The following is an 18633-nucleotide window of genomic DNA, read 5'->3' as shown; positions in this document are numbered from 1 at the left end:
GGAGGGAACAGGACGACGCCTGGCGCGGCCGCCGCCGCCCGGGGTGGAGGCTCCCGCCCCGCCCCGCCTCAACGCCCGGCCCCGCCCCCCGTCTCGCGCCCCCAGCGCGCGCGACCGCCGCCGCCACGCGGGAAGAGCGCGCCCCCCGCCCACGTGCCCCGGCAGCGAGAGGGAGGGGCTCCCCGTCCCCGCCCCTCTCGCGGGGCCCCGCCCCCTCCCTGGCGGCGCCGCATCGAGGCGGCCATTTTGTGGCGCTGCGCGGTCGGTGGCGCTGGGCTCGGCGCGGAGCGGGGCCCGGGGCGGTTCGGCTCCGTTCTAACCCTTTTTCCCGTACAGATCCCTCGGTAAGAGCGCGGCGGCGCCCGGGCAGGCCGGGCCCCCTGCCCTGTCCCGCCCCGCGGGCCCGCGGCGTGGCGTGGCGAGGCGAGGAGGGGAGGCGAGGCGAGGGGAGGGAGGCCGGGCGCGGCGCGGCTGGCACGCGTCCCCGCGCACAAAGGGCCGGGCCGGGCGGTGCCTGCCGCGCTGCGGGCCCGGGGCGCTGAGCGGGGCCCGCTTCCGCCTCGCCGCGGCCTGGCGCGCTGAGGCCGGGGGGCCTGGGCCGCGGGCCGGCCCTCACCCTCGCTCGCTCGCTCCCTCCTTCCCGCCCGCCGCGCCTCGGCCCGCGCCCGGCGGCTCGCGGAGCTGCGCGGCCGGCGCGGGCAGGTGAGTATGTGCGGGCCGAGCGCAGGCGCCGAGGGCCCGGCCGGCGTGGGCGGCCGAGTGACCTTGCGGCGGGCCCGGAGGCCGAGCCGGGGCCGGAGCGCGGGGGCTCTGGCGGCGGCGGCCGGGGCTGGGCGGGCGCGGGCGGCGCCGCGGCGGTGTGGGGGTCGCGCAGGCCGGGAGCGGCGCCTGGCGGGCCCCGACCTGCGGGGGAGCGGCGGGAGTTGCGCGCCCGGCGGTCGCGGCGGCGCGGTCGTGTTGTCGGCGCCTCGTCCCTTCGGCGCGGGAGGGGGCGGCGCGGGGCCGGTCCCGGTGGGACTCCGCGGGGCGCCGGCGGCTGCTCCTCGCCCGGCCCCGGGGGACGAAGCGGGGAGGAACCTCGCGTGGCGCAGGTACCTGCTCCGCAAGGTGTTCATCTGCGGCCGGGGTTGGTTTCCGTAGGCAGCACCGTCAGCTGGAGGCTTCTAGGCTTTTTGTGTCCGTGAAGTCTGGAGCACATCTCCATCCCGCTGCATTTTGTCCTTTCGGAATGTCTTTAAGGAACAGAAATAATGGTGGATCCTTGCACTAACCCGAAAGCTGCTTCATGTCATACCTGTTTAATAGATGGAATTGGGAGGTGCCATATTCTTCTTCTTGACAGGCCTGGGTTCAGATGTGGCTTACTGCTACTGAAATGGATTATTGTACCAGTTGGCTTGGCATGCACATGCAACCCGTAGCCATAGCAGGGCTTGGTTAATTGAAGCAGGTTGTCAGTACAACTTTGGGAAACAGTTATATCTCCTTTACTTATTGAAAATCTTCCTGGTACCAGCGATGTTTCTGTGATCCCAGGCTATTGTTTCTCGCTTAACGCTTGAAAATAGATCAGGAGGAATATTTGAATGTTGATGAGTCCAAGCCGGATAAAATAAAGCTGGATAAAATGTCTTCTTTCTGTGTACGGAATTTGGTATTGTATCCAGTAGGAGAATTAAACCAAATGTTAAATATGATGCTAATGATTTGAAGTAACCTTTTGTAGGTATCTGTACAGAATCTTGTAACTAAGCATCTCTGTAACAGAAACACTTTTGACCTGGGTTCATTTAATTTTCTATAATGAGCAAGGATCCTTTCACAAGATCAGTTTCCAAAAAAAGCCACGTGAGAAGACTTGCAACGAAGATCACTCATAGTATAATTCTCTCTCAAATTTTTGTGTGACTTTTTTGATAGTTCTGGCATTGAAGGTGGTTTAGATGAATACTTATTATTTGACCTAAGTCAGCTTGTGGAAGAGTTCAGTTTACAGTCTTGCTGATAACTTTGTTGATGTCTTCTGAATGGAAATAAAATTTTACTTGAGTGGTCTGAGAGTAAAATCTGCTTGCCTGTAATCCAGAGTAATTAATTAAGGTCAAGTTGGGAATGAGGCTAGAATAGTAATTGCTCATAACAGTGCTGCCTTGACTGAAATGTAAGAAGCATGTAATTAATTCTTACCTTTAAATTGGATAAGTTCTCTGAAGCACTTTCTTTTGCTCTTGTAGTTCCTGATAACCTAGGCAATGATATTGACCTGCATTCTCCCCCTTGGCCAGGAAAGGAGGGTGCAATCCCTAACTTAATTGTAGGGGACAATAAATTCTCTGTAACAGCATATTTTATTTATAACTGTGTTTCTAGAAGCTACATATTGTCTGTGGCTGTAATTTATCAGACCTTGACAGGTGCTGACACTGTTGCTGTAGGAAAGCTGTCCTGCTACTTGTCTCCTCATTTCTGCCCATATGGCACTGTCCTGTGCAGATGTGAGCACTTGTACAACAGTGTTGTGAGCTGAGCTAAAGAATGTAGCCGGGGGGGAGGATTTATTGTTCAGCCCTACAAGTGGTTGTCATCAGTATTTAAAATGCATTCTTGATGGTTGCCTAATTGCGTGGGTGCAGTGGTTTTCTTAAAGAAAAAAGAAAAGTTACATATACTTTGGACTTAATGGTGCATCATATTGAGAAGTCTTATAAAGTGCTTGTAATAGTTCATTCAACAGTTGAACAAGTCTCCTTTCTTTTTTGCTTCAATTTATTCCTTATCTTCATACTTCTGTTCCTTGCTTGCCTACAGGTTTATTTTGACTTCTTGTGCTTCCTGTGGGAAAAGACACTTTTCAGGTAAGAAATAGTGACTTGGAGCTCTTGGTTTGTCCTTGCTGTCAAAAGGCCGATAGCTACATGGCCTATATATTTCAAAAAACTTTTGGCTTTTCAGTTTTTTTGTGGGTGCAAGCACTAGACTTAAGTGATCATGTGCGTATGGGTGTATAATGTGTCCATGCTGACTGACTGCAGATGTGTGTGGCAGAAAATAATGCATGTTGGAATACAATTACTTCTTTTTGAGGCTTGTTAGTTTGTTGACATGCCTTTGTGTGGTTTTACTGGGCTTGAGAACTTTTGGCCAGACTTGTTTCAGTATAGCCAGCTGCAGTCTGCCTTATTTTTTTTTAAGAACTCCATTTCAGGTAGGTTTATGAAATTGGTTAAAAAGAGATATAACTGTCTCCATTTGTGTCTTTAGCTGGGTAGCCTGTATTAAAAAAAACAGGGGAAGCACTACTGCTTAGTGTGGGATGGTTTGGTTTCTTTTTTTCCAGTATGAAGTTAGCACCAAAGAGCTTTCCTGATCTTGTTGCTGATGTTAAAATACTAGTTTCAAAACAGACTTCTGTTTCTGGTACTTATACTCAGCACTTCTTTCCCAAGGAAATGGAGAATATCCTCCTGTTCCACAGAGTGCGTGAGTGAGGAAACTATCTTGAAACACCTCTAGTGCTCCAGATGTAGAACTGAGCATCCTTGGCCTATACCTGTGCATCAGTGGCACAAAGACAGTGCCAGTGATAGGGTTTAAGTTAAGGTTTTTAGTTTTAAAGCTGAAGGCCTAAAGGCTTCTGGTAGCATAGCAGAGGTTGCAAGTATACCAGACTTCAGTGGCTTCTTCACTATAATGCAAGTTGTTAATGGCTTTTTTGTTATGTGATCCCCTGTATTTATATCAGTCCTTTGCCTAGATTGCAGGTCTGTCATCTCAGTATTGCTGTCATCAGTCTTGCAAAAAGATGCACTGATTTTTCTGTTTGTTTGTTTTTTGGTTTTGTTTTTCCTGCTGTCCTTTCATCTCTGAGCTGGGGGAACAAGTCTACAAGCAGCCTCGAAGCGCACCCCTTTCTTTCCTTCTTTTAATAAAACGAGGGAGTTGCATCCTTCTTGCAGTGTGGCACATACACAGATGATTTGTCTGCTCAATGCGTTATCTTAAATGAAGACATAATTTTTCATCAAAGCTCATGGCGGTGTAACTTGCAAGATTTCCCTTTGTTTTAATGTCATGAAAATATCCTCCTCTTTATCAACAAGTAGGGTAGACTTGGTCCTGTCCGGTTGGGAAGCAATTGAATAATGAAACTGAGAATGCCATGTCTAAGTGTCAGAACGCTATATACTGACTGTCTGGAAACAGTGCCCTGTGGGATTTTTGGTGGACAGTATTGCAGGTGCTATAAATTATCTGTGAAAATGTTTCTCAGATTTTTTTAAATGGATGTTTTTACAGGTAGACTTCTCCTAAGAGGCAGAAGTCCAAGTCCAGTTACTGCTGCAGGTACTGTTACCAGATCACTTTTGTGCTTTCCTACTGGCTCCTTCCATTTTCAGTCATAATCTTTTCCTCTAATAGCTAAAATACATGTTGATACTCACTGATAAGAACAATCTTAGGTTCAACAGTCTGCTGTAAGTGTATAGTGTGCTGCTGGAACACCCAGAGCAACCTCAAAGCCGAGGGCAGGACATCTAGTCAAAACTGAGGAATTAATTGGTCAGCTTACTGACCAACACATAGCCTTAAGTATTACATTTCTGTCTCAAATGTGGACTTCCCTAGAACACCAAGGTATTGCTCTCAGAAGGGATGTAGGTGGTAATACTTCAGAGCCACTTAATACTTAAATGTTTGTACTGACTTTAAAACATTGGCATTGAGTGTAAGATGGAATTAGACTCAGTAATCTCGGTGTTGTAACCAAGCAGATGATATGTAGGCAAATGGAAGTCATGTTCTTGCACCCTGCCCATTTCTTAAAGGTATGTTCTTTTAAGAAGAAACCCGTCGTCTTTGCAAAATTGTCAGATGAGTTTTTGAGCCCACGTGTGGTTCCTTTCCTCATCTGTCATGCAAGGCCACTCTGACAGTTAGCACCTTGTCCAGGGTTGTTCGATAGGTTCAACCTTAGGCTGCTGCAATACCACCCTAAACCAAGTATTTAAATATAGTCCCACTGTAAGTAAGTTTATCCAAAGAGTTCTGTGGATTTTTTGTTGTTTTTGCCTCTGAGGGAGTCTAGAATGGCAATGAGAATCAGTCCACTTTTTTCCTTTTCCTGATTTCATTTTTATTTGACAAAGGCACTGTGAGCCCATAGGTACCCATTAGGCAGGGCGAAAGTGTCTTTTTGAGGACAGTTACACTTGATGCATTCAGCATCATGGAGTGGTTTTATACAGCTTCATTTAAGGTAGAAAAACAGGAGAAATTGCATTGGGGTGCCCAATCTGTGGGCTAAATTAGGCTTCTCAGCACAGTTCAAATGGCTGCAGCTTGTTTCTGCCACTCTTTCTGCACTCCAGAGAAGTCTTGCATGTATTGACATGAATTGGATTTGTGGATGAAGAAACTGTTCTGGAGAAACTCTTTTAGTTTTTCTCGTATGACCAAAATGCAGATCCCTCTGCTGTGTGATGAACGTAGTTTATCCAACTGAGGATGCCTTCGTTGGCAGGAGAGGACTGCGTTTGGTCATCTTGGCTCGTGTTTGTTCATATGGCTGGACGTGCATGGATTGATGTGGTGAACTCTCACAATTTGGAGATTGTGCTTCCATAAGAAACATTGCAGCTTGCTTGAGCTGTCTGCAGGTGGTTCAGTTGTTAAACATTTGAACTCTTAATTTCTTTGGGAGAATTCTTGCTGTCTGATATATTAATTTGCACCTTAAAATACCATTCACATTGAATTTATTCTTTCTTAACTAAGAAGATCTAAAACCATAGAGATGTTTAGAGTCTTAAGTTGCTAGAAGCTTTTTCAATGAAAGAAGTGTTTCATGTAATGTTTTTTTTCCCTGATTTGTTAGGCTGCTTTTTTCGTGGCAGTTGGAATTACTTCTAAATGCAAGAAGGGTTTTTTTCCTGTCTTTCTGAATAGTTTAAAAGATATTTTTAAATCTTCAGAAAGTATTAGTCATCTAGCCATGATCTATCTTGAAAAGCCATGCTTGTTAAATAAGAGTATATCTGTAATTTGAGCTTGTCGAAAGTTTGTATCTGACCTAGGGTTTTGGTTGGTTTTTTAAAATAACAAGTCATCTTTCAGTACAGGTTAAAGTTCGTTAACCACCATGGTATTGCAGCAGAGATCCACCAGTATGAGTAGGCATTGTATGTTACATCAGAAGTGATGACTTCACTTGTGCAAATCCCAGTCTGCTGTAATTGTTTTTCAAAAGAATTTTGATGTACTTCCAAATCTAGAACACTCAGGCATTTTAGCCCTTTGACTCAGATTTGGCAGTTTTGATTTTGTTTATGGGATGCTTCTCATACTTGGTATCTCAGAATTGAAGCTTTCTCTGTTTTTTAGCTACTGTCCTGAGAGTTAAAGACTGTTTGGGCGATAGGAGTATAATTGATGCAGTGATATTTGGGGGGTTTCTCAGTAGTTCTCATTAAACTCCTGGGAGGAAAAGAGGGTGTTAGATTTGGGGCAGATTGGTTGCGTTTAGTATCTTTGAATGTTTCAGATACATTTGCTTAACAGTCTTATGTGCCAAGTAGCGGTTGGTTAGAAAAGTGGGGAGAGCAGTTAAGAATTTCTGCGACTTGGAATACTGGAGAAAGGGAAAGCAAAAAAAAAAAAAAAGGCAAATGAGATAAAGGAGAGTGGGGACACCCAACAGTAGGAACTCTTGTTTTCATATTTAGCAATCTATTGCAAGAGATGGTGAACTCATTATGGTCATCTGTGCTGGATCTTTAGCCTGTCACTTCACCTAGTGTACATACATTCTCAGTGTACAAGATAAAACTGACTGTAGGCTGTAATTTCCTTTAGGTGCAACTTGGCCCATAGGGTGGATTTAACATGTCGGTGATCTATTCTTTAAATGTCTGCAGACAGTACCTTGAATTTTGTTACTTGCATATACAAAGTTTGGTGGTTACACTGTCCACTTGCTTAGTTAATGGGGTTATTCTGAAATATCTGGTGCACCAAAGTAGGAGTAATGATAAAGTTACTGGTGGCATCTGTTTGGCAAAGGGTAAATAAATGATGGAGAAATTTGATGTGGATATGCAGAGGGAGTCTCTGTGTGCCTGTAAGGATCTCTAAGTTTCTCTCCAGTTTGGATCACAGCAGCCTCCTGACCCTCTGTATTGAAATATTTTCAGATTAAATTGATGTTTTAGAGGTGTTATTGTATGGCTGGGATATCGTTGGCTCTAGAGAAAATATTTTTTTGAACTCGAAACTACTTTTAGTCTCAGAATTCACATGACATGTTTTTCCTTCCCTGTAGTTGTACAACAGCGTTTGGAATGTTTGCAGCCATATAAGCAACGAGTTTCTTCTTGGTGAGTATAAGCATGGATCCTTGGTTTTGTTAATTGTAGCTTTTCTTTAAGATTTTGGTTTTGCTTTAAAATTCAGGTTTTTCTTAATTCTTGCAGAGGCACTGTGGATAATATGTCTCTAAATTAAATCCTTATATTCTTAAAACAAAGACTGCACATTTTCAGTTGGAGGAAAAAATGGTAATTTTGTTGAAATAGATTTTCTTGAATGTTATTTTATTTAGGAAAAACTTGCTTTATTTCATGTGACTTAAACCCTTTTCCCAAATATTTTTGCTTGTTCAGTGTTTAAGAGTGTTTGGCTTTTACCTTTAGTGTGTTACAGGAAAAAAGAGGGGAAACCAGAACAGCTAAATGAGATGATCAAATGATTGAAAATAATTCTTTTCAGTAATGAGTATTAATTTCTTTAATTGCACTTGGTAATTCAAATAGGTTTTATTATAGAAAAAAATATTTTTTCTGTTCTGTTGCATTGCCCATGTTCATAAGTTCTGCTTCCATGTTGGTCTGTCCCAGTCTCACCACCAATTTGAATTGACAGCACAGTTAAATGGGATGTTGTTGAGAGGATGAAAATAACATTCTCAATGTCCTGTAATCTTAGGGAGACTGTGAGGATCTTGATCTGGGGAGGGTAACTTATGTTTGCTGACACCTTTTCACTTTTGTCACCGAGTACTTTGAGTAAGTCTTGGTTTCTGCCTGAAGAGGAGAGCAAATGTAGATTTTTTTTTATTTTTTTTTTTTTACTGCTGTTGGCTTTGTTAGTCTACTTGTATAAACTAGAGGAAAAATAGGAGTCTGAAATAAAATACTAAGTCTTATGCTTTGAGGGAATGTTTCAGTGGTGAGGAATTAGCTGTACAGTGTTCTTGTTATGGAAATTGTAGGTATCAGTTCGGGATCCAATTTCAGTGTTGTGTTGCTCAGTCAAAGAGTTTGCTTGTGTAGTTGCTGATTGAATCTGGGAAACTTTTAAAGCAAGGAGTGAGTGCTGGTTAAGATCTAGTTGAGGATCCTACATGGTGCAAATGATAACTGCAGGTAGTCCATTGTCTTGTTTGAAGTGTGTCTTTTGGATAGGAAAAGGGAGGTGGTGCAGTATTTCTTGGAATCTGTTGAAATGTCTAATGGTCTTTATGTGCAGTTTGACACTTTCCTGTTTCTGCTCCTGTTGCATTAAAAAAAAAACTTGACTGAAGATCTGAGGCATTGTGTTTTGAAATACCAGTGTGAAGGACATCTGAAACTTCATGTTTGTGTCCTAAAACTTACTCATCTTGCTATGAAATGGTATGGTATGCATAAACAAAACATGAGGCAGGAGCATAGGGATCCTTAGACGAATAGCTAGTACAGAAACTGTTCCTGGGTTAATACTTTAACAGGTGTGGGGGGTTTTTTCTGTTTTTATATGTAGGGTAAAATACAGTGAGGCATACTTCATGGTAGCCACGCTGCTGTAGGCCAACCTGGTAGGCAGACTTTTTTGTCTGCAGGCAATAAGTCTGTTGTAATCGGCTTCCCAGGTCAGTGCCAAAACTTTTAAAAGTGGTGTTTAAATGTTTGAGACTTGTAGTTAGTCTTCATAAGATGCCATTAGGATTGTATAATATAAATGGTGTCTGTAAATACTGTTTTGCCATCTGATACAGCCATTACCTTTTCTCATCTGCAGGTGTATGGTTTCAGCACAGCATGGCTGTGGTCATCCACTTGCAAGGTCTTCCGATTGTGGTGGGGACCATGGACTTCTCTGGATTGACCATTCCTGATGGGGGCGTGCATATTGTAGGGGGTGAACTGGGTGAGGCTTTCATCGTTTTACCACCGATGAACATGCAAGGCTTGGTATCATGTATGCAGACGGTATAAGTAAGAGGTCAAAACTAACTGTTGCAGAGCAATAAAAATCTTACGTGCAACATGTGATTGCACTTAGTCCTTGGCAGTTTCAAAATGGGCACACAGATATGCTAGCAGTTTTGGAATGCTGTCTGATGCTGGAGTGAATGGCAGAGTCACCTTAGGCTTTGTGGAATTGACTGTAAACCTGTTTTGGCATAGAAGCTGCTTATACCGCTATACGTGAGGGAAACAAAACAAGCTTGTGTCTTGTTGCTTATGTAGGAACTGCATTTCAAATCTTGGGGCTGTCTTTAGTATCCCAGTTCAGTTACACCTGTGCTGCATCTCCAGTGAACACAGGACAATCTCTTGCTAGTTGCTTTTACTCCTTGGTTTTGGCACTGCTTTTTATTAACCCACTACGTGTCCTACCTACCATGTAGTCCTGCTGAATCACCAGGGATGTTGAATGCCTCATAGGAATCAGACAGCAAGCTTATCATTCAGGATAAAACTTAATACTACCTTGCATTGAAAATTTATATTTATACAAACTATCAAAGTTTACTGTGCTCCTTTATCAAGCCAGAGAACTATGGTTTTTTTCATGGAGTTCCTCTTTTTTTTTTTTCCTCTGTGCTCTGATGGCAGGGGGGAAATCCCTGGGTTTGGCACAGATACACGAAAGAATGAAGGAGATAAGAGGCTGAATTGTGGGAGTGAATTGCCTTTCTTCTGAGCTGCTTATGAAGCACTGAATTGAGACAGTACTAAGTTTGGAAGTGGGACTGATTTAAAGGCAGGTTTTTTGATGTGATAGTATGTAGGGAATGGTTTAATCGTACATACCAGCAATTTGGAAAACAGTGTTTGCAAAGGTAGGTAAGGTTTTGAAAAAGGCTGCAGTGATTCTGCAGCTTCCAGAGGGAAAACAGTAGAAGCTGTTATTAGTGAAAGAGAAAGTTTGCTGTAACTGCTTGGTTTTGCTCTATGGGATAATACGGAAGATTTCTCCAGTTTCTAGAGGAACCCTCTTCTGTTGGGACTTAGTGATGTGCCGAGTTTGGGGCTCAGCACTGACAGAGCTTAAAACTGAAGAGAATAAGAACAACTACAGGTGTGGGTATACAGAACCCACACTGTTAGCAGAGCAGGAAGCTAGTTTTAAAAGACAAAAATCATGATCCTTGAAGGGATCAATATTAATGTAAGCGTACTCTCCTCTGCATTGCCCTGATATAAATGTGCCTTCCTGATTGATACCTGTTTGTATTTGAATAGTTGAATAGTCTTTAAAAGATAAATTACCTCATGGTGGATTTTGTGGAGAAGAAAAGGCTCTCCCTTTTAAACAACAGAAATGCGTACTTTCAGTGATGTAGATCTAGAAATATTTTCTGTTGGGAGTAGTGACTTGTCTAAATCCTGGAGTATTTGTTCCTGAAACAGGTCTAGTACTCATAGTGCAATAGGAAGTTTTGGAGAAAAGCTGTACAGCTTTGGGGATGGGCCTAGTAACTACCCCTTGTTTTAATCGTGGTCTTGAGCACTTGAGAAAAATGGATTCCCAGAGTTACCGAAGTGAAAAGCCTACTCATGTCTCGGTTCAGTTACCAAGTTAGTACAGATTCATTTTCTGCTGAAGAAAATTTTAGAAGAGATGTTCTGGTGAAGTGTTATTTCCAAGTCGTAGCTATGACTGCGTCTGATTAGTCTGGGATTGTTTGTTAGCAGTCTGTTTTGATGTAGTTCAAGGTTTTTAAGTAGTCCTTGCAGGAGAGGACAGAGACTGAAACACAAAATCTTGAGGCAGAGGCAGGCCCCTGTGTTCAGTGCTTTCTGAGAAACAAAGTTCTCCATATGGTCAAGGTCATGCTGGTGAACCGTGGATGGACTTTAGTGTTGCCTATTGGCCTTGTTTGTGAAGACCTATGTGATGGCTCCTGGTGAAGGTTGTATCGTATGGTTTCAATCTTGCTCTAAGGCTGTATGTTACAGGGTAAAATTGTTGAGATCCTCAGTAATTTATCTCGTGTAGTGTTCTACCAAGTATGTACTGCTTGAGAAAGCTGTTCCTGAAATTAGCTGCAAATGAAAAAGACAGCCTGCTTTGCAAGGCATACTGATTATAGGGACTGCTGGATCAAGTTAAATCTAGTTGTGGGATGTGAGAGAGAGCCCAAAGCAGCCCAAGTTTCATCACTTGGGAGAAGAGAGGAAGGAAGATGTTGCGGGAGAGACCAGTGACATGAGACTTTTGCCCGTGCAGTTTCTCCTCTCTTTCAAGTTTCTGATGAGCTGCCTTGTAACAAGCTTGGCCGAGTTAGTGAGGTGCAATACGTTTGTGCTCTGAGAAATGCTGGTGTTGAGCTGACTGTAGCTGTAAAGTGGATAGAGTTCAGATTTTTCACAGAATCTGCAACCTCTGTAAATATAGTTAAATGGCTTCTGCTGTTTTTTCAGATTTCCCTTCAGCTGTGATACTCATAGGTTTTTTAATATTTGACTGAAACTATTGTAAAGCCTTCCTCACCAAAACTGATGTTTATTTATAGAAGCACTATTGTATGAGATCCTGCTACTGAAGTCAGGAGATGTGTATGTTCCTCTTCCAGCCTCATGTAGGTGGGCTGAAATGACTCCTATTCTTCAGGATTGCAGCTGTTACCAAAGGGGACCACTGCAGAGAGCTTCAGTAATGTACTTCCAGTACTTTTAGGAGTATGTTGTCTTTATGTGTCCCTACTTAGTGAAAAGGAAAAAGAAGTTTACTAGGACAAGAGTCATCTTGCAGCTGTAATTTCTCCTGCAAGTGTTAAGCAAAATGTGTGTCTGCTCCACATTTGGAGGCATGGAATTCTATTGCTATTGTGAGAAAGTGGTATTTTAATGATGTAAATCCGCAGAGAAAATAGCGAATGTTTGAGGTGTGGGTGGATAAACTGCTTAAAAAAGAAAACGTAGCTTTGCACTTGCTTCTTGGATTTCCAGATTTTCTTTTTTTTTTTTAATTCTTACTGTTTCTTTTTCATCAGAACGTAAAACCCCAGCCATCCAAACTTTTCCTTAATTTCCTTCTCCCTCTCCCCTCCCAATTAAAAGTTATGGAGTTGGTAGGTAAATCCCCTCACCCCAACCTCTAGCCGTATTAGAAGACAGTAATTCCTGGACTGATTCAGGCCCATGCTGGGCAAACTCACAGTTCGTTATCAGAGACTGTAGAAAAGTAACTTGCAATGTTTCACAGTTCCTAGGTGGCTAAAATATTTCTTCTTTTGGTGTGAATCACTATGTTGTGAATTGAGCTTACAGGCAATAGCATTTTTTTTCCCCCCATACCATTGCAGGGTGCTTTAACAGTAGTGAAGATTTCCTTTAAAAGCAGTGCTTTAGAGGAAGACAGCAGATCATCTTCTGGTAGAGAAGCTTCTTTGCAGTGTGGTTATGATACTTGAGGTGGTGGGGGTGCCTCCATGGCCTGGTTTAAAAAGTGTGTCGATGGAGTGGCTTTTCCCTGCAATAGAAGCTTTATGACTTTCCTAAAGGTCTTTGATTTCTGAACCACACTTGAACTTAAGAGTAGTTCTTCATAAAATAGTTAATCCTTTTATAGATGCAGGTCAATTGATATCATTGCTGTTTATGCATTTTGTGAACCAAAATGCTGCTGCTTATTTCTGTTGCCAGCGCATGTCTCCTTGTTCTTGTAGTGTGAGACTAGAAGGTTTTTTAATTAACTTGCATCCATTTTATACATCTTTAATTGAATCTTCAAGATATAGCCTTACTGTAAGGAGGACAGTATTGAATAAAACTTGTATTTTTGGATCTTGTGAGCTTGAAGACTACAGGAATGGATCATAATTTGTATCTTATAATTGTGAGAAATGACTGACAAAAATTTGGGGGACAACAGCTCCTGATTAGGTTTTCCACTAAATGTACCTTGAGAGAAACTACTTTGGCAAGATTTCTTAAATGTTTATATTATCTGTCAGAAACATGTCTTAATGAAGACTATTTTTATTTTCTGGTTAAAATGGTGGAGAAGGGGGAAGAAAGCGATGCAAATATGCAAGCAGTATAGACAGTCTTCTAAAATTGGTTAAAGAAACTACATATCTCTAACCACTTTGAACTCTATTGCATTGTAGCGAAGAGGTGACATAGTGTTCTTGCGTGTTTCACTAACATGGTAGCTGTTGGAAGATTGTTATTGTGTTTGGTTTTGCCCACTTCCTGTTTATTGAATTCCTTGTTTTCATCAAAACCGGGAGGGGGGAGAGAATATCATGAAACTTATATCTCAGTTGTGAATAAACGTTGAGTTACAGAGTTCTTAATTGACCTGGAGCTTGGACCGATGGACAAAGGTTGAGCTTCAATTTTTCATGGTCCAGTAGCTACCATTTTGAACGCGTTTGTGGAATGATTCTGCACACTGTCACTTGGGAACCCTTGTTTAAGAGATAATTGCCCCCATTACTTTGCAAACAAAAAATACAGAGGTCCCTTAACTCTAGCTTTTGGGGATTATGGTGCATAAGCTTATTTTGTGTATGTCTTGATTAGTGATTGATATTTAATTGCATTTTTCAGGGGAATAAAATCAGCAGTGTTGATATTACAAAATGACAAAACATCCTCCGAATAGAAGAGGGATCAACTTTGAGGTGGGAGCCCAGTTGGAAGCCCGTGACAGATTAAAAAACTGGTATTTTTTTAAAACCATTCATATTATATTAACTCTTAAGTCTTTAATATCTTAAACATTTTGTATTGGTACAGTATTGAGAGTCCTGGTTTGTAGGAAAGTAGTTAATTTATAAAAGTTTATATACCAGTGTTTGAAATGGGCGATAGATGCTGATATGTTGTGCTGGCTCTTAAAAAGAAGTGTACTGGTGCTATCTGTGTCTGGGAAAGAGGACTATGCACCAGTCGAGGGGGACTTCAGACTCTGGTCCTCCTGAAATCACATTTTAAATTCTGTGCTATACACAGATTGCAGAGCAGACATTATGATGACATAAATCCTTTGCAGTACGCAATACCCAAGGTAGTTCCTTACTAATTCTTTTCCATTGCTGTTGTGAATTCATAGGCTTTAAAGTCTGATTGAAATTGTTATGGCCTGTGCTCATGTGAGGGTGATCAGCTTTAGAATTAAAGAACTGGGTGGGGAAACACATTCCACACTAAGAAGTCTGCTCTGGAGCCTGTCTTGCAGACTTCAGTTGTGAGGAAGAACACTTTTCTTGACTAACCACTGCAGTAGGAAGCGGAAAAAGGGCCTAAAGTTTCTTGGGCTAACTTTGAGCCTTCTGACTCTATTCGTTTTAGGAAGTCAGCTCAAAAATTAGTATTTAATAATGCTCAGTGAATGAAGCATACAATGAAAATTGCTGGATACAAAGACTTCCTAAATACAGGAATTAATTTGATTTTGTTGGTTCCTTAAGTTGTCTTCTCTCTCCTGAAGTCAGCTCTAGTTGACTTTTATTTAAAAGTCTGTGTGGGTTAGACATGATTGTACTTTAGGCTCTGAACCTGCCGGCAAGGTTAAGTGTGCAGAAGTCACAGTGTTGAAAACCATCTGGACATCCCAGAAGGATGGAGCGGTGCCTTAGACACAGGACACTTGTTCCAGAACATCTTGGTTGCATGCAGAGTATTTTTGTACTTTCCAGGTACAAGGGGATTGGCATTGTGAAAATGAGTAAACATAGCTCTTTATGGAAAGAACATGAAGTACAAACATTAAATCATACTTGCATGTTATGTTAGCTTTCCTGTGTAACTAAGAGTTGTGTAGATAGGACTTGGATCTGAATCTGCATGCATCTTTTGTATTCTTGAGCTTTGTTTATACAGCAAGAAAACAGTCACGCCTACAAAAGTGAGATTTCTTAGCCTGTCTGTAATGTAGGCTTAGTAAAGATGCAGTTTAGTACAGACCATGTTTGAGTAAGGCTCATAACTTGTATGCATGACTGTTATCCTTCTGACATGTTTGGACAGCAACAGTGTCTCAAAGTATGGGAGTACACAGCTCTTGCATGGGAAGACTTTGGAGGAGAAATTCAACACCTACTATACTTTCCACATATCCCTTGGCTTAAATTTGAATTTTGGATATGCTGCATGTCCAAAACCAAGCCATGTTGTTTGGTTTTTAAAAATGCTTGATCTTAAATGACCTGTCTTATGCCCAGTGTTTTGCAACTCTTTGATCTCACAACTTAGTTATTAACTCTCCAGTTCTGAAAGTTTTCTTTTGCTTGCTAAGCTTTTGAAACCTGGGTCAGAAAGTCCGTGTTTCCTTGACTGGTGATCTGCATGTATTTCTGTTTTCAGGGTCTGTGAACCAAAATTTGTAAGAGCTGGGGGCTTATTTTCTCTTAGCAGTATCAGTGGTGACAGGCTGATACGCGTCCCCAGGTGTGGATTTGTAGAGGACAGCAGACTTCTTCTTTTTTTTCCCCTGCTACTTTTACCTGCTTCTATGTGAACAGGACCACTCTGTGGTGTGGTTACAATGCACTCCTTTTATGTGGATACAAAACTTTCTGTTTGCTGATACTTGCTTCTCCCAGTGATAGACCTTCAGAGGTCCAGGTCCGGGCTTTTCTTGTGTGTACCTTTGTTGCTATGTTGGCACTTAAACATAGGCAGAAGTCTCTTGTTTGATCGAAGGGCTGGCTTTGATTTCTGTGTTCGGTACCAAATGCACCAGTCAGTTCAGGGACCGCTATTGCTTCTCAAATGGCAGTAGTGCTTTGGAAAGTATTTCATCTTGGAGCCCCATTTGCCTGCCTTTCATGGCAGTGGCCTGTGCCCTGAAATGCTAGTTCAGGACTTTCAGGGTGTTTGGGTGTGATGCCAACCCTATTGAAGAGGAAAAATATTTGTGTGTGCCAGCGGAGTAGTCAGTGCAGAATCTGCTCCTTGCCAAAGTGCAAAGTGAATTTTGCATCTTTAGAGCTCTTATCGAAGGTTGCTTGGTTGCTTGGAAGGTTGTATCTGGAATCGTAATGTATTAGAAGTGCACTTCAATTCCTGATAGAGTTGTCTGTCACCTCCTAGACTCGAACTCCAGGGAGTACAGTGAGTACTTTTGGTACTTGGCTTAGTTCTTAGGACTTGGTTGATGCATTAAAGCTGTCATGAAAGGCTTGTGACAATATCTGTTGACCTGAGGGCACTAAAGGGGGAGAGCTCTGGCTGTCAGGCAGCGCCTCTGTGCGTGCTGAAAGGTCTCTTGGGTACACAGTGCTGGAGTTCAGAGGATGGAGTGGTGGGACTGCTCCAGTCGTGCAGTCCTAAATGGAGAGATCCCAGAGAGGCTGTAATGATGTATGTGCACACGCTGTCCTGGCTGAATTGAGTCCTTGAAACTTTTTGCATTGCATCATTTGAACTCTTCAGTGCTGGCTAGCTGCAGACGTTCTCTCACCGAAAAGAGGATGACTGCACTGGACGCCTGCAGTAGGCAAATGATGATGCCTCTTGTGTTACCTTATTGTACTGACACCTCTTTCAAGTCCTTCTGTCTGTTGTGCAAGTAAAATGGATATGAAGAGACTTTTTATTCTGGTTGAGGCTCTTGAGTATTGAGAACAAGATTAGTATTGTTAGACTATTGTGCCACCCTGTTAAGGTAGAAATTGTCAGTCCCATGAGTTTAATTGCTCGTGCTGTCAGGACTTTGTCTCAGTACTGAAAAGATGAAACCCCATAGCTGTTGTCCTTCATAGTACTGGTTCTCCTAGATGCTTCCTTTCCTCTCGGCATTGCTTTGACTGCAGTAAGCTTGTCCTTTCCTAGCTCTGAGAGAGAGGGGTTTTACAGCAATTCCATTTTGGTATATAGGAAAGGAGAATGGAGACAAAGTAGTCCAGAACTGAGAGATAGGAACTCTTCAGTCAGCACCCTGATTCTAAATTTCTAGATATTTTACCTCTTCACAGAAGAGGATGGTTTTACACTTGTATCTACAATAAGCTCGTTTTCATATTGTTTGCTGTGCTCTGACAGCAGTAGTCTGTAGTTGCCAGTCATTGCTAACCCTTGTCTGTTGAGTTACGCTGTTTGAGCTTTTGTCTGTCACTTGGGTTCTTACCAAAACTAATGCCAGCAGGTTTGGGCATCCTGGAGGCTTTCCCTTACTGTTTAGCCAGTGCATAAGGCCTTGAAAGGTACAAGTTCATAATTCCTTTTGAATTGAGCTGGAAAACTACTTGTTTTGGCCTCCCAATACATTGCAAGAAGTTGTATTTGATTTCAGCTTGTTTTTCACAGTGTGCTAGATAAATATTCACATATGTACCGGTTGGGGATTTCCTACCCAGGATCAGTTAGCTGTGTTGAAGACCCATGGAGTCAGCTAAATGCCTCCTTTGTGGTTTGGGGGAGGATATGTTGGACCATCCCTGGACACATGGCAGTTGTACTGTGGTTTGTTTTTTTCTTTTTTTCTCCCCCCGCCCCAGGCGTTAGCCAGGTTTCAGCTATTGGCCTTTCACTTTGTGTATCTGCCTATAGTATGTTTTCTTGATAAATAAGTATGAATTTCTTTTAAGTTACCTCTACCCTTTGGCATGTTCAAAGGCTTTTTGGTACATGTGTATGGATATGCTCTATTACTTCTCTTCTGTATAGATCTTTGACGGCTTGTGCCTCCTGATGTGGCATGCTTGCTCAACACTTTGAAGGCTAGGGAACAAATGTTGGATGAAGGAAGGAAGCTATCACTGTCAATATGTGGTGCTCAGAGCTGTTGAGAACCTATGAACCTTTCGAAGTTGCCAGCGCTGTGCTTTGCATCTGAAAGGAAGGTGGTATCAGGGAGAGAGGGCTGTCAAACTTTGTGGATAGATCTAGCACAGCTTCTGATAGGCTTACTGTTCCAGCCAAGAGCACTGAAAATATGTTTGCTGATGTTGCTTCAGAAAAAGATGTGTTCAGACTGTGCAGCGTGTTATCCAGGAGCTGTCTGAGAGCTCCAGTTCACCCATGCTGGCTCTCAATGAGGCTGAAATTTGGTCTCATTGTCAGGTATGTTTTTGCTGCTCCTGATGATAAATCAGCATCTCTTCCCCCATCAGGGAGTCTTTAGAAGGTGAGGTGGGATAGGTATAGATGATACTGGTGCATGGTTCTGGGATGATGGCTCTTCTGGCAGAGAAGGTTCCTCCGTTATTGGGTATGAATGTTAGCTTAATGTTGAGCTAGTACTCTGTCACTTTCATCAGCTTCCCTCTTGATCTTTGAGAATCTGGAGAAGCCCTAGGCCCATTGCAGTCCTGATGGCAAAAGCGTCCTTCTGGCTAGTCTCTTGTTGAGAGGACTTGAGAATTTCTACTCCCATGTTTGCTGCACTTTGCAGAGAGCTGGACACTGATTTTTG

At 42.7% G+C, this 18633-nt stretch overlaps 1 protein-coding gene across 10 annotated transcripts in view; it reads left to right on the top strand.

The window, feature by feature from the left end:
* Positions 1–190: 190 nt before the first annotated feature.
* The window catches only part of PHF20 (PHD finger protein 20), a 75441-nt gene continuing 56998 nt past the window's right edge, over positions 191–18633 (top strand). For 6 of the 10 annotated variants that reach the window (XM_072878779.1, XM_072878778.1, XM_072878781.1 and 3 more), the window contains exons 1-5: positions 191–344; positions 2809–2855; positions 4297–4344; positions 7319–7373; positions 13824–13938. In XM_072878779.1, coding sequence (XP_072734880.1) covers positions 13856–13938 — 83 coding nt within the window. In that variant the 5' untranslated portion in view covers positions 191–344; positions 2809–2855; positions 4297–4344; positions 7319–7373; positions 13824–13855. Of the gene's footprint in view, positions 345–490; positions 703–2808; positions 2856–4296; positions 4345–7318; positions 7374–9054; positions 9184–13823; positions 13939–18633 lie in introns of those variants that run through there. The other 4 variants (XM_072878772.1, XM_072878775.1, XM_072878773.1 and 1 more) reach the window with 4 other exon arrangements.

The sequence above is a fragment of the Ciconia boyciana genome, chromosome 14 (genome assembly GCF_034638445.1).
Source record: "Ciconia boyciana chromosome 14, ASM3463844v1, whole genome shotgun sequence".
Taxonomy (NCBI): Eukaryota; Metazoa; Chordata; class Aves; order Ciconiiformes; family Ciconiidae; genus Ciconia; species Ciconia boyciana.
This window is presented reverse-complemented; position numbering and strand designations above follow the sequence as displayed.